We start from the raw sequence: 12,262 nt of genomic DNA, 5'->3' as shown, positions 1-12,262 counted from the left end.
CAAGTGGTAGAGCGCTAGTCTACAGCTGAAGAGCTGAGGGACAGCGTCCAGGCCCCGAGTTCAGGCCCCACGACCAACAAAATAAAAGCAAGAAATGGCGCTATAGTTAAGTGGTAGAGCACTAGCCTTGAGCAAAAGAAACTCTGGGACAGTGCTCAGGCCCTGAGCTCAAGCCCTGGGAATGGCAATAATAATAATAATTAATGGGAGGGCACAGAATCAGAGGGAAAAGGGTGAAAAAGTATAGCAATGGAACACATTGGCTGTGCTGGACATTGATGAAAGTAAACTCTGAAACTCGTAGTTGGAGATGGGAGGGGGGAACAGGAGAGAATGAGGGAACAGATGACACTATGTGAAAAGAAATGTTCTTATTACCTGACGTTGATAAGTGTAACTTTGCTGTATATCATCTCTAAAACAAAGTAAATTAGAAAAATTTAAAAAATTATCATACGGGCTGGGAAGGTGGCTCAGTGGTAGAGCGCTTACCTTGCATGCCTGAGTTCGATTCCTCAGCACCACATAAGCAAAAAGAAAAAAGCCGGAAGTGGCGCTGTGGCTCAAGAGGGCTAACCTTAAGCTGAAGAGCTGAGGGACGCGCCCAGGCCCAGAGTTCAGGCCCCACGACCGGACCCAAAAAAAAAAAAAAATTATCATACAAGGATCACTTAGAGAAAGTAATAAGATAAATTCTTCTAAAAATTTGCTTTTCTTTTTTTAATTTTATTTTATTGTAAAGATAATGAGTAAGGCAGTAAATACATTTCTTGTCCAGCATTGTTACCCCTTCTATTGTTCTCCCACTATCTCTTCCTTCCCCCACCTCCCTCGCTCACCCCCCCCCCCGCAGGAATTTGCTTTTCTAATTGAGTTCCTAGGATACACTGATGTGGCCAGCATCATAGACTATTCTTTGAATAACATTGTTCTTTCAGATGTCCCAATGAGATTCAGTTCCACTTTCCCAAAACACCTTTGATTATCTTTTATTAGTATTTTTTTATACTGCTTGAATTTCTGGGATACCTTCCAAATGAACCACTTAAGTCTAAACCTTTGTTTCAGGATCTACGTGCAAGAAAATCTACACTATGAAAACTCTCTTCTTAGGAAAATGCACATCGCAATACAGTTTTATATAGAGTTTTGTGTGAATCCTCTAAATTTCATTCTTTATGTTACAAATGAAGATTATAGGAATAAATGTAAAGGTCCTCTAAGATTTGGTTAATCCAATGAAGTTGAGCAATTTAATCTATTAACAGATTGTGAAATTGGATAGATTCAGGCACCTCTTCTTAGAAGTTCTCTTTCTTTTTGGGGGGGTGGGGTGGGGAGGGTATGAGTCTTGAACTCGGCCTGAGCACTGTCCAGCTCTTCAGCTCAAGGCTAGAGCTCTACTACTTGAGCCACAGCACTGCTACTGGTTTTCTGGTGGTTAATAGGAGATAAGAGTCTCATGGGCTTTCCTGCTCAGGTGGCTTTGAACTGCAATCCTCAGATCTCAGCCTCCTGAGTAGCTAGGATTACAAGGGAGAGCCACTAGTGCTCAGTTTAGAAATTACTTTCTCAGGGCTGGTGATTTAGCTCAATGGTCACATGCTTGCTTAACAAAGCCCTACTAGGATTGCAAACACATATTTTGTGTGTGTGTGTGTGTGTTACTCAGGGCCTTGTGCTTTCTAGGCAGTCATTCTACCACTTGAGCCACATACCCAGCCCAATTATATAGCTTTTTGAGGACCACTGTGGTATCCCTGTAGTTCTTAGATCTTTTTGTGTTGTATTCAGATCGTGCGAGCTTATTATAATCTCCTATTTCCCTCTGGGTTCCTTCTGGGTTCTATTTAACCTTTTTGTGAATCTGTGACTTTTAACATAAATATTCCTAAATTCATTCTGCTATCATCTAGAAACTATAGCCGTGCTCTAGTTTTGTGACAATCAAAGTAACCCTCTGTTAGATTATTTAAACTTTGCCAGAAAACCACACAGACATCCAGGTACAGAGAACAAAGAAAGGTTTATTGCCAGGAAAGGGGCTGGCAAGACCCCTTCTCACAAGGGAGAAGAGAGAAGAAGAACTGGCTATTGTCTGAGATGACTTATATAACCTAGGAGGTTTAGGAGGGTCTGGAAGGGGCTAGGAGGCAGAGACACCTGGGGTAGACATGAGGGCTTCATCATGGCAGACTAGGATTTATGGCTGCTGCCCAAGTAGTAGATAAGGAGCCCTGCAGCTGCCCAGACTTGAAGGTCACTCTAAGGAGCTCTTGTTGCCTTATATGGTGGTAGCTGCCCCAGAGACATGCCATCCCAAGGTAAAGAGGACTGGAGGCTGATTATTTACTGCCTTTACTAAGTGGGCCTAGTATTGCCTAGGAAGGGAACATGCTAAGCTGTGGAGTGGGGAAGGAATGTACTAAGATATAGGAAGGGAGCTCATTTCACTAATACCCTCATTTTACTTTCCCAGTTTTCTTGTTTCATAGCTTTTAATTGGATAAATAGAATTTACACCAGTGTTATCAACACCTATTTCTTAACCTCCTTACACAATAGCTTTTTCGCTTTGCCCACATGTGGGCCAGCACATGTGTTTGTGCATTTGTCTTATACTACTAAATAAGTATGCCATTGTATATACCTAATGAATGTGGTTTTGTGGGTGTGGTATGTAAGTAACCCGTCTGGTCATAAAGTCTAAATAAGGTGTGTTTAGTCTTTGGCTTTAATTAGTCTTTGTGCATTGTTAGTCTCAGCTTTCATCTGCCCTCACATATCAGAGGAAGAATGAGTTCATTTCCTTGAAGTTTATTGACTGTTACCAGTGGCAGGGAAAAATCCATAAAAGAGCAGGTTCCATATGTTATAAGTAGAAGGGGAACTCTGAGTTGGTGAGGAAGTATGCTTGGAATGGGGAAATGAAGGCTAGAGAAGCAGATCTCACCCACCTTTTCCCTTCTATTCCCACAAGGATATTGGATTAACAGTGGAGGCATCCTGTTCAGCGATCCCTCAACAAATTGGAACCAGAAAGGGGAAATGATGCAAATTAGAGGAAGAATCACCAGCTCACAGCTCCTCTGTTTCTCCATCCAGGGGAATACCAACATCCACATTGTAGTCTACAGGCTCCCCAGAACTCAGCCAAGGAATAGGGGTTCGATTGAAAGAAGGCCTGTTGGAGAGGTTCTGGTTGTAGAGGACCAGAGGCTCACTCAGCAGAGGTCCCAAGTCAAACTTGGGCATCTGGAAGGTCATGCGTTTAGAGGCCTTCTCATATCCTCCATAGGGCATTGCTGTCCTGAGAAGGGGACATATTATTTAGTTAAGAATAACAACAGAAGAAACAGGATTGTATCAATGAAATGCTACACTTGTTTTTTTTCTTTTTTGGCCAGTCCTGGGGCTTGAACTCAGGGCCTGGGCACTGTCCCTGAGCTAGTACTCCACCACTTCCAGCTTTCTCTGTTTTATGTAATACTGAAGAATCAAACCCAGAGTTTCATTCATGCTAGGCAAGCACTCTACCACTAAGCCACATTCCCAGCCCTTATGCTTTCTTTTTTTGGGGGGGTCCGGTGGTGGGGCCTGAACTCTGAGCCTGGGCGCTGTCCCTCAGCTCTACAGCTCAAGGCTAAGGCTCTACCACTTGAGCCACAGCGCCACTTCCACCTTTTTTCTTTTTGCTTATGTGGTGCTGAGGAATCGAACCCAGGGCCTCATGCATGCAAGTCAAGAGCTCTACCACTGAGACACCTTCCCAGCCCCCATATACTTTAATGAAAAAGGTGAAGTCTGCAAATTCTAGTTTGAGATTGTGTCTGCTCTTTTTATTTTTCTTTGTTTTTTTCTTCCTCCCTCCCTCCCTCTCTCCCTCCCTCTCTTCCTCTCTCTTTCATTCTCTTTCTTTCTTTCTTTCTTTTCTTTGTTGTTGGTGGTGGTAGTGGTGGTGGTCATCGTGGGACTTGAATTCAGGGCCTTGTCAATGTCCCTGAACTTTTTGTACTCAAGGCTAGCACTCTACCACTTTGAGCGATAGCACCATTTTTAATTTTCTGGTGAGTAATTGGAGATAAGAGTCACATAGACTTTCCTTCCTGGGTTGGCTTTGAACCACGATCCTCAGATCTCAGTCTCCCTGAGTAGCTAGGATTACAGGCATGAGCCGCCAGTGCCCAGCTATTTTTTCTTCTTTCTTAGTATCTTGTTCCTCCTCTTCCTGGTTTGCTTGTTTCCTCAAAATTAATAATAAGAAAAGGAGTCTAGGTCGTAGTTGTGACCCATACCAGCATTTCAAAAAAGTAACAGTAAACCATATAGACCTAAAGATCTGGGCTCATCTTTTTTTTTTGTCATGGGGCTTGAACTCTGGGCCTGAGTGCTGTCCCTCAGCTCTTCAAATCAAGGTGAATGCTCTACCGCTTGAGCCACAGCGCCACTTCCAGTTTTCTAGTGGTTTATTGGAGATAACAGTCTCACAGAGTTTCCTGCCTAGGCTGGCTTTGAACCAAACTCCTCAGATCTCAGACTCCTAAGTAGCTAGGATTATAGGTGTGAGCCACTGGCGCCCAGCTGGGCTCATCTTAAATCGAGACAACCCCCACAACTACACCATGGCCCCAAATAGATAATGGATGGCTTAGATGAGAGGAATTAACAAGTGCAAAAGCATTGCTTTAGATCTTCCCTGCCCTGCTTTCACATAAGATTTTCTATCCATGGCCTGGAGATGCCCAATTCTAAAAGTATAGATATTTCATAACTTAGTGCAGTATAAAGGAATGCAATTATACTACAAGGAATGTTAGAAAATTTTGACCTGGAACAGAAGGGATCCTCAAGAAGTCTTTAGTTTTGTTTTGTTTTTTGTTTTTTGGGTCTGGTTGTGGGGCCTGAACTCTGGACCTGGGCGCTGTCCCTCAGCTCTTCAGCTCAAGGCTAGCGCTCTACCACTTGAGCCACAGTGCCACTTCTAGGCTTTTTTCTTTATGTGGTGCTGAGGAATCAAACCCAGGGCCTCATGCATGCAAGGCAAATGCTCTACCACTGAGCCACCTTCCCAGCCCCTCAAGAAGTCTTTAATGGCATGCTACATTATTTTAAATAATAAATGCATTATTTCCCATTTAAAGCAACCAGGCTCAGAGGTGACATGTGTGTGTATATACACACATATATTACTGCTAATAAGTGGCCTATGGACAAGATTCATATCCTGCCTTCTAATGAATTTCTCTTTAATCACAGTGCTATGATGAAGCTGAGCTAGAGTTAAAAGAGCAAAGTCCTGCCCTTAGGGTCCCCCTATTCCTGCCATTCCTCCATAATCTGAAACACTTGAACTATAAGTCTAATGTCAACTAAGAGACATTGACACACACTAGAATGCATCTGATTCCTCTCCTGCCGCCCTACCTGTTGAAGGACTTATATTTGGGAAGTTCAGGTTTGGCCCCATAAGCCAACAGGTCAATGCCAAGTTCCACTTTTTGCTGGGGGTCAACCCCCATGGCTCGCTCCCATGGAGAAATATAGGTCTTGAACACAGTGATATGTTTTCCTTCTCCACCTGCCTGGTCTCCTGGTAGCCACAGGAAAGAAAAGTAAATTAAAATTGTTAGTTAGTAGCCAATGAAGTTTATCCCTTACCTTCACACTAGGGAAGTTGCCAGGACAAGAGACTAAAAGTATAACATCCCAAGAATTATGTAAGGTTTGTGGCATAACGACAGGATGGGGTCAGATGACTGAATCTGAAAAGCCAGATCCAGCCTGGACCTCCTTTCTAGGGACATCTGCTCTAGGAACCAGACATTAATTTTGGATATGAGTACTTGCCTGATCCTGTCTCACCAGCACCTGTTGTACCGATAGCTCCTCCTCTGCCAGCATGGCCCCCAGGACCACCTGCACCCCCAGCTCCAGAACCAGAGCCCTGGTGATGATAGTCAGAGCCATATTGTCCAGCAGAGCCACTGCCTCCTGCTTGGCCTCCACTGCTGCTCTGACCATAGGAGAATCCATGACTCTGACCAGCTGTACCCAGCTGTCCCCCAACTGTGGGAAGGAACTTCTGAAAGTGATCCTGAAAAGAAAATACAAAACAAAGGGAAGGTTAGCAACAAATATAAAAACAGACAAAGACAAAGCTATATATGGTAAAGGAGGAAGTAAAAAGCCTGAATCCTCTTATATTCCCCTTCAAATAAATAGATAGTGGACTGAGTGACTAAGAAGTTATCCTTAAGAGAGTTGGGTGTCCTCTTATTTTTTTAAATAAGACCTCTTTTTGTCTTATTTTTAAATAAGACTTCTTTCTCAACTAAAACTTGAGAGAATGGGTTGTTAGGGAAATCCTAATCTTAACTGGGAGAACTATAGAGATCTCTACCCTCTCCCTTCCTCAGTCCAACAGTCATTAACTCTTTTCCTTTTCCTCTATTTCCCCTCTTGGTGCCTGTTGAACCAGTACTTCCTGACAGTGAAACTACAGCACTACACTGGATTCAGTCCCAATGCCTAAAAATAACCCCACCAACTCCTTAAGGAGATTCTCCTGGCCACCTTACCATGTATACCCCCATGTTCCACCCAGTTGTAACCAGATCCAGGGGAGAGAAGGACTTCAGTCTCCTAAAGTTAGATATGACCCTCTCAGCACTTTTACCCTGCTCCTACATAAAGGCCAATGACAGACACTCCTGCCCTAGCTCCAACCATGTAGATAGCTATTTCTATACTCAGTCACTCAAAGAAGGCAGAAGAGGAAAAAAGAAAATAGAAAAGGTATTCCCCCTCCCTAGTTGTAACATCCTGTGCCCTGCCTCTCTCCAATTTTTCCTCCTCTTTCTTTGGACAAGGAGCCTGACTAGAAAATGTAGGATCTTGAAAAAAGAAGATTTCAGTCATCTACCTAGAGTCTCTAAGGGAGAGAATGACCCCGCTTCCTTTAAAAAAAAAAAAAAAAAGAATGACTCAAGAAGAAGATGGCTATAAAACCACATTTAACACTTTCTAGACTTGGCAGATTTCGTAAATGAAATTACAGGGCAGCATTCAAATTTGAAGTTCATATACATAACAATTTTTAGTATAAACATGCCCTGAACATTGTGTGGTTTATGCTTGTACTAAGAAATGCTTCATTATACATCTGAAATCCACATTTGGGCAGGCATCTTGTATATATTTTTATGTTTTAATTGCTGCATAATAGGAAATAATTCATTATATAAACTTGAAAGTCAAATTTAACTCAGAATCCTGTTTGAGTTTTGTTTGCTTCATTGATTTTTTTTTATTTTTGGTGTTGAGAATTGAACCCTAACCATACACTACTACTGAGCTACACCTCCAGCATTCTGTATTTTTAAACTTTTATGTCCCAAATATTGTATGGTACATATTTACCTAGAAAAATGTTCATTGTGTATCGTAACTTCAAAATACAGGACTGGTTGTTCTGTTTTATCTGGCAACCTTATTTTAACACCCATACTGGGAAGGAATTTTCTCCCTGAGGGTGTGGTACTCCCCTCTCCTTCACTAGCTCTAAGACAGAGACTAAGTTTCAGAGATGGGCTGTAGCTCACCCTACAATAGTTGGATGCTCATTATTTCTAGGGGCTTAATGACTTTATAAATTTTCAGGAAGAAGAGGTTGAGGGACTTTTAGATGGTTCAGGGTCTACCAAAAAGTTGTCCAAAAAAAGAGTGGGGAGAGCACCAAGCTCTGAGAGAATAATTGTTCCAAACTCACCATTGAGCTGTCAGAGAAAACATCAGGATGGTTCTCATAGATAAATTTTTCCACCCGCATCTGGCGTAGTTTGAACATCTTGGAGCCCCGGTTGGTGAGCAGGGACAGCTCCTCCAACATCACATCCCTTGGTACACTGATCTTCTTGCCCAGATTCAAGCCTGAGCTCTCTTGTCCACCTTTCAGGGTGGTGGGGAAGAGGAAGCAAGGGAAAGAGGAAAGTAGTTTTTTTTTTTGTTTTTTTTCTGGACTCAGAATGCAAACACCTTTCACAACGAAGTGTGTGCTGGGAGAGATCATTTTAGGGTGTTCTGTGTTGTCTGATGTCTGGTCAAGGTCTTTCTAATTTGTGAGAACTTTTTTCCCCTTTTTTTTTGGACAGTCCTGGGGCTTGAGCTCAGGGTCCCTGAGCTGCTTTTGCTCAAGGCTACCACTTGAGCCACAGCTCCACTTCCAGCTTTTTCTGTGTATGTGGTACTGAGGAATGGAACCTAGGGCTTCATACATGCAAGGCAAGCACTCTACTACCACTAAGCCACAATCCCAGCCTGTGAGAACTTTTTGACATAGTGAATTTAGAGTTAAACAGAATGCTCAGAAGCTCGGTTACAAGGGGTTTAACAGTGGGATTACCAGAGAAGAGATATGAAGAAGGTCAAAGGGTCATATATAGGCTTAGAATGGAGAGCAAAAAGTATAGATGGTAGGGGAAAGCATTGGAGAAACCTTCTGTAGGATGAGGAGTGTTAATAGGCCAGTCCTACATGGAGTTGGCCACCTCTAAACACAGATTCTTGTCAAACTCTTCCCCTTCTCAGTAAAATTCTGGCTCCAAAGAGCCTCTAGGCCTGAGCAAGCTCTTCAAATCCTTCCTCCACAGGTAGCATGCCTCCACAGTTTTGTTCATTTTAAGTGTTTACCCAGTGCTAGGTTCCCTAGCTCTAGGGGGGAAAAGATTAGCCATATACTAAGACATTTAGTCTATACCAGTCTCTATCATATTTTCTTCTTCAAACACACTCCCTGACCATGGCTCCTGCGGCCCTGGACCTGGCAAGGCATCATCTCAGATTACAAGGTGAAAGGTAGAACAGTAAGTAATTAATATTGAATCCTTTCTACCTCTTTCTCTCTTCCCTTCTTACCTCTCCCTTAACCCCATCCCCAAATCCTGCCATCAGAGGAATTCCTCTTGTTTTTAAAATATATTCAAACCTATGTTATTTCTGGGACTCTTGAGTCACGGTTGTCCTTAATACGAGCAAGCATACCCTACCTCCAGTGAGTTCCATGATCAACTTGCTGGATTTCCTTTTCTTGTTAGGGGCTGGTGTTCCTGAGAGCGGCATTGTGGAGGTGGACTCAATCTGGATGGGTGGAAGGGTTATAAAGTATAGACAACATGGAAAAGTGGATGTCTGCAGCAAGGCAGTGCTTTACCTAGAGTTAAGGACACAAATCTCGTATTTCTTTTTTCTTCCGTATCTATTCCTTATTGCCTTTCCCACCACTAGTGTTAACTCAAGGCCAAGGCCTTGTACATGCCAGGCAAGTGCTCTACCATTAAGCTATGTCTTCAGCCCTCACATTAGATAGATATAGGAATGTATATGTCTCCAAAAGATTTAAAAAAAAAAAAGCACTGCTTTGGGGCTTCTGTTTATTAAGGGAGCAGAACAAAACATGTAACTGCATGCCTTGTCCTTACCTTTTACCAGTGTGTCATAAGCTGCTTTACATACAGCCTGTGTTGATTAGGAACATAGATGAGGGGTGCAGAGTGTTTAAAAGACAATAACAATGATGATTTCAAGGGCATGAAATAATTGGACTCTTTATTTGCATTGAAAATATCAGAGTAAGGCTATGATTCCAAGCTCTAGTTTCTGCTCCTCCATCCTCCCTCAAGGCCCAGAGGAGTAAGGAAATAATCTACTAGACCTGAGGAGATTCAACTAAAAATGCATAGAAAGAAGGGCCTGGGCACAGTCCCTGAGCTTTTGTGCTCAAGGCTAGTGCTCTACCATTTTGAGCTGTAGGGGCATTTCCAGCCTTTTGGTAGTTAATTAGAGATAGGAGTCTCATGGACTTTCTACATAGAAGTTGTTATTCTCTCATTGGGCCAGCTGGAACATGGCCTTGGGAGGTCATGGGTATGCTCCCTGTTCCTTCAGTCACTTCTGGCCTAGACTAGACCTCAGAGCTGGAATGGAAAGGGAATGAGAGGGCATTCAGACACTGATGCGTGTCACATCAACACTATCATAGCAGTAGGAAATTGAGGGAAGACTGGAATTTAGTAATAAGATCTGGATGAGGCCAAACTGGGCAAAGATACACTCCAGCTCCTCCTTAACAGAAATTGACACATAGAGACATTCTATCTTCTTCGGAGTCCTGTCTTAAAAACACACCCGCAACTTGACCACTTTAGCAGGGTCTCAGACTCCATTCCTATTTATCAGGAGACTTCTCTAATATCTCATCCCCCCCCCCCCATCCCTGCCATGTCCAACTTCCTTGGCCTTTCTCCTTCCAACTTTCTGTTGCTCCCTGAACTAGAGAGCTGAGAGCTGATCAGAGATGGGGACAAAGGCTACTCCTGCAGGATCAATTGCAAACACAAAAGTCAGCAGAGGGGGCTCCAGCCCCTTGAGTCATAGGGCTGCAAACTTACCGACTGCTCAGTTGGTGGTCAGCTCTCCCTGGGGTCCAGCAGCTTTGGAGGACTGAGCTGCTGTGACCGGAGAACCTGAGCTGGGCAGGCGTGGGGGCAGCACTGGCAGTGGGGGAGGGAGGGTAGTTATAAATAGAGATGATGAGTGCAAGCAGCTCAAATGGCACAGGGGGTACTGAGACCCTGAAACCAAGATCCTGTACTCTTTGCCCAGAGGCTCAGAAGAGGAGAAACACCTTTGGGATTCTTCTACTGAGTTGTCTGAGCCAGGAGTAAATCTGCCCAGAAGCTCTATTTTTCCTTTGTTCCTACAGTCTAAGATCCAAAGCATTCAGTGAGAAATTGAAGACAAGGGGAAAGAGGAAACAGTCAGTAAGTGGTGGATAGGGATTCAGAGTAGGAGAGAAAACCAGCTAGAATCAGTGGCCACTGCTCTGACACTACAGCCATCACTGCCCTATCACAGCCTAGAAAGTGACTCTGTGTGTGTGTGTGTGTGTGTGTGTGTGTCCTGGGGCTTGAACTCAGGGCCTGGGCACAGTCCCTGAGCTTTTGTGTTCTAGTGCTCTACCACTTTGAGATGTAGTGCCATTTCCATCTTCTTGGTAATTAGAGAGAAGATTATCATGGACTTTCCTGCCCAGGCTGGCTTTGAAAGGCAATCCTCAGATCTCATCCTCCAGAAGAGCTAGGATTACAGGTGTAAGCCACCAATTCCCAGCAGGAAGTGATTCTGAAACTCAGAATATACCTAGTGCCTCAGTAAACTCTCTATTCTTCCTGGCCATGCCTTTCTTCCATCCTACACTTCTCATGTTGAAAAGGTGACTCAGTGGTAGAGTGCTTGCCTTGCATGCATGAGGCCCTGGGTTCAATTCCTTAGCACCACATAAGCAGAAAAAGCTGTGGTTCAAGCGGTAGAGCGCTAGCCTTGAGCTGAATCGCTGAGGGACAGTGCCCGGGCCCAGAGTTTAGGCTCCACAACTGACCAAAAATAAATAAATAAATCCTAAGGATTGAATATCCTCCTCCCACCCCTCACCATATCAGCTTCTACTGCCCAGACCAGTTGTGCCTCTAGACCCTTCATCTTCTCTGTTTCTGTCCAACCCAAGGAAGCTATTAGAAAACATAAATAACAGGACTGGGAATGTGGCTTAGTGGTAGAATGCTTGCCTCATTCATGAAGCCCTGGGTTTGATTCCTCAGTACCACATAAACAGAAAAAGCTGCAAGTGGCACTGCGGCTCAAGTGGTAGAGTGCTATCCTTGAGCAAAAAAAAAGAAAATCAAGGGGCTGGGAAGGTAGCTCAGTGGTAGAGTGCTTGCCTCGCATGCATGAGGCTCTGGGTTCGATTCCTCAGCACCACGTAAGCTGAAAAAGCTGGAAGTGGCGCTGTGGCTCAAGTGGTAGAGTGCTAGCCTTGAGCTGAAGAGCTGAGGAACAGCACCCAGACCCAGAGTTCAGGCCCCAGGACCAACCAAAAAAATAAATAAGTGGGAAACTCCAAACCCCAGTACTGAAAAAAAAAAAAAAAAGATCAAGGACAGTGCCTAGGCCCAGATTTCAAGTCACAGGTCAGGAGGGAAAAAAAATCAGATTGTGCCTAGTGGTAGATATCTAGTTATTGGCACAAACGTGCCCTCTGCTGGTAAACTTGAATAATGGCACCTTCCTTCTAAAAATGTCTTTCATTCCAATCTTCCTCCAGTGCCTTCCCTTCTCTATTTGTCACAATTCACACTGATCTGCCTTTCTTCCTTCTCCCATCCCATATCATACCTAGTCACGTGCCTTCACTTAATTCTTAGAGAAT

The 12,262-nt window shown here is 43.7% G+C and overlaps 1 protein-coding gene across 1 annotated transcript; it reads right to left on the bottom strand.

Annotated features, from left to right (window-relative positions):
- Positions 1-2,801: 2,801 nt before the first annotated feature.
- Myoz1 (myozenin 1) lies at positions 2,802-10,515 on the bottom strand. Its single transcript, XM_042690330.1, has 6 exons — positions 10,446-10,515; positions 9,045-9,135; positions 7,769-7,947; positions 5,848-6,094; positions 5,425-5,590; positions 2,802-3,310 (listed from the first exon to the last, which is right to left on the bottom strand). The coding sequence occupies exons 2-6, from the start codon at positions 9,115-9,117 to the stop codon at positions 3,079-3,081; spliced, it is 897 nt and encodes a 298-aa protein (XP_042546264.1). The 5' UTR covers positions 9,118-9,135; positions 10,446-10,515; the 3' UTR covers positions 2,802-3,078.
- Positions 10,516-12,262: the final 1,747 nt, after the last annotated feature.

Source organism: Dipodomys spectabilis, unplaced genomic scaffold, assembly GCF_019054845.1.
Source record: "Dipodomys spectabilis isolate Male_0828 unplaced genomic scaffold, ASM1905484v1 ptg000136l, whole genome shotgun sequence".
Lineage (NCBI taxonomy): Eukaryota > Metazoa > Chordata > Mammalia > Rodentia > Heteromyidae > Dipodomys > Dipodomys spectabilis.
The sequence above is the reverse complement of the archived record's forward strand: the minus strand, read 5'-3'. Positions and strand labels throughout refer to the sequence as shown.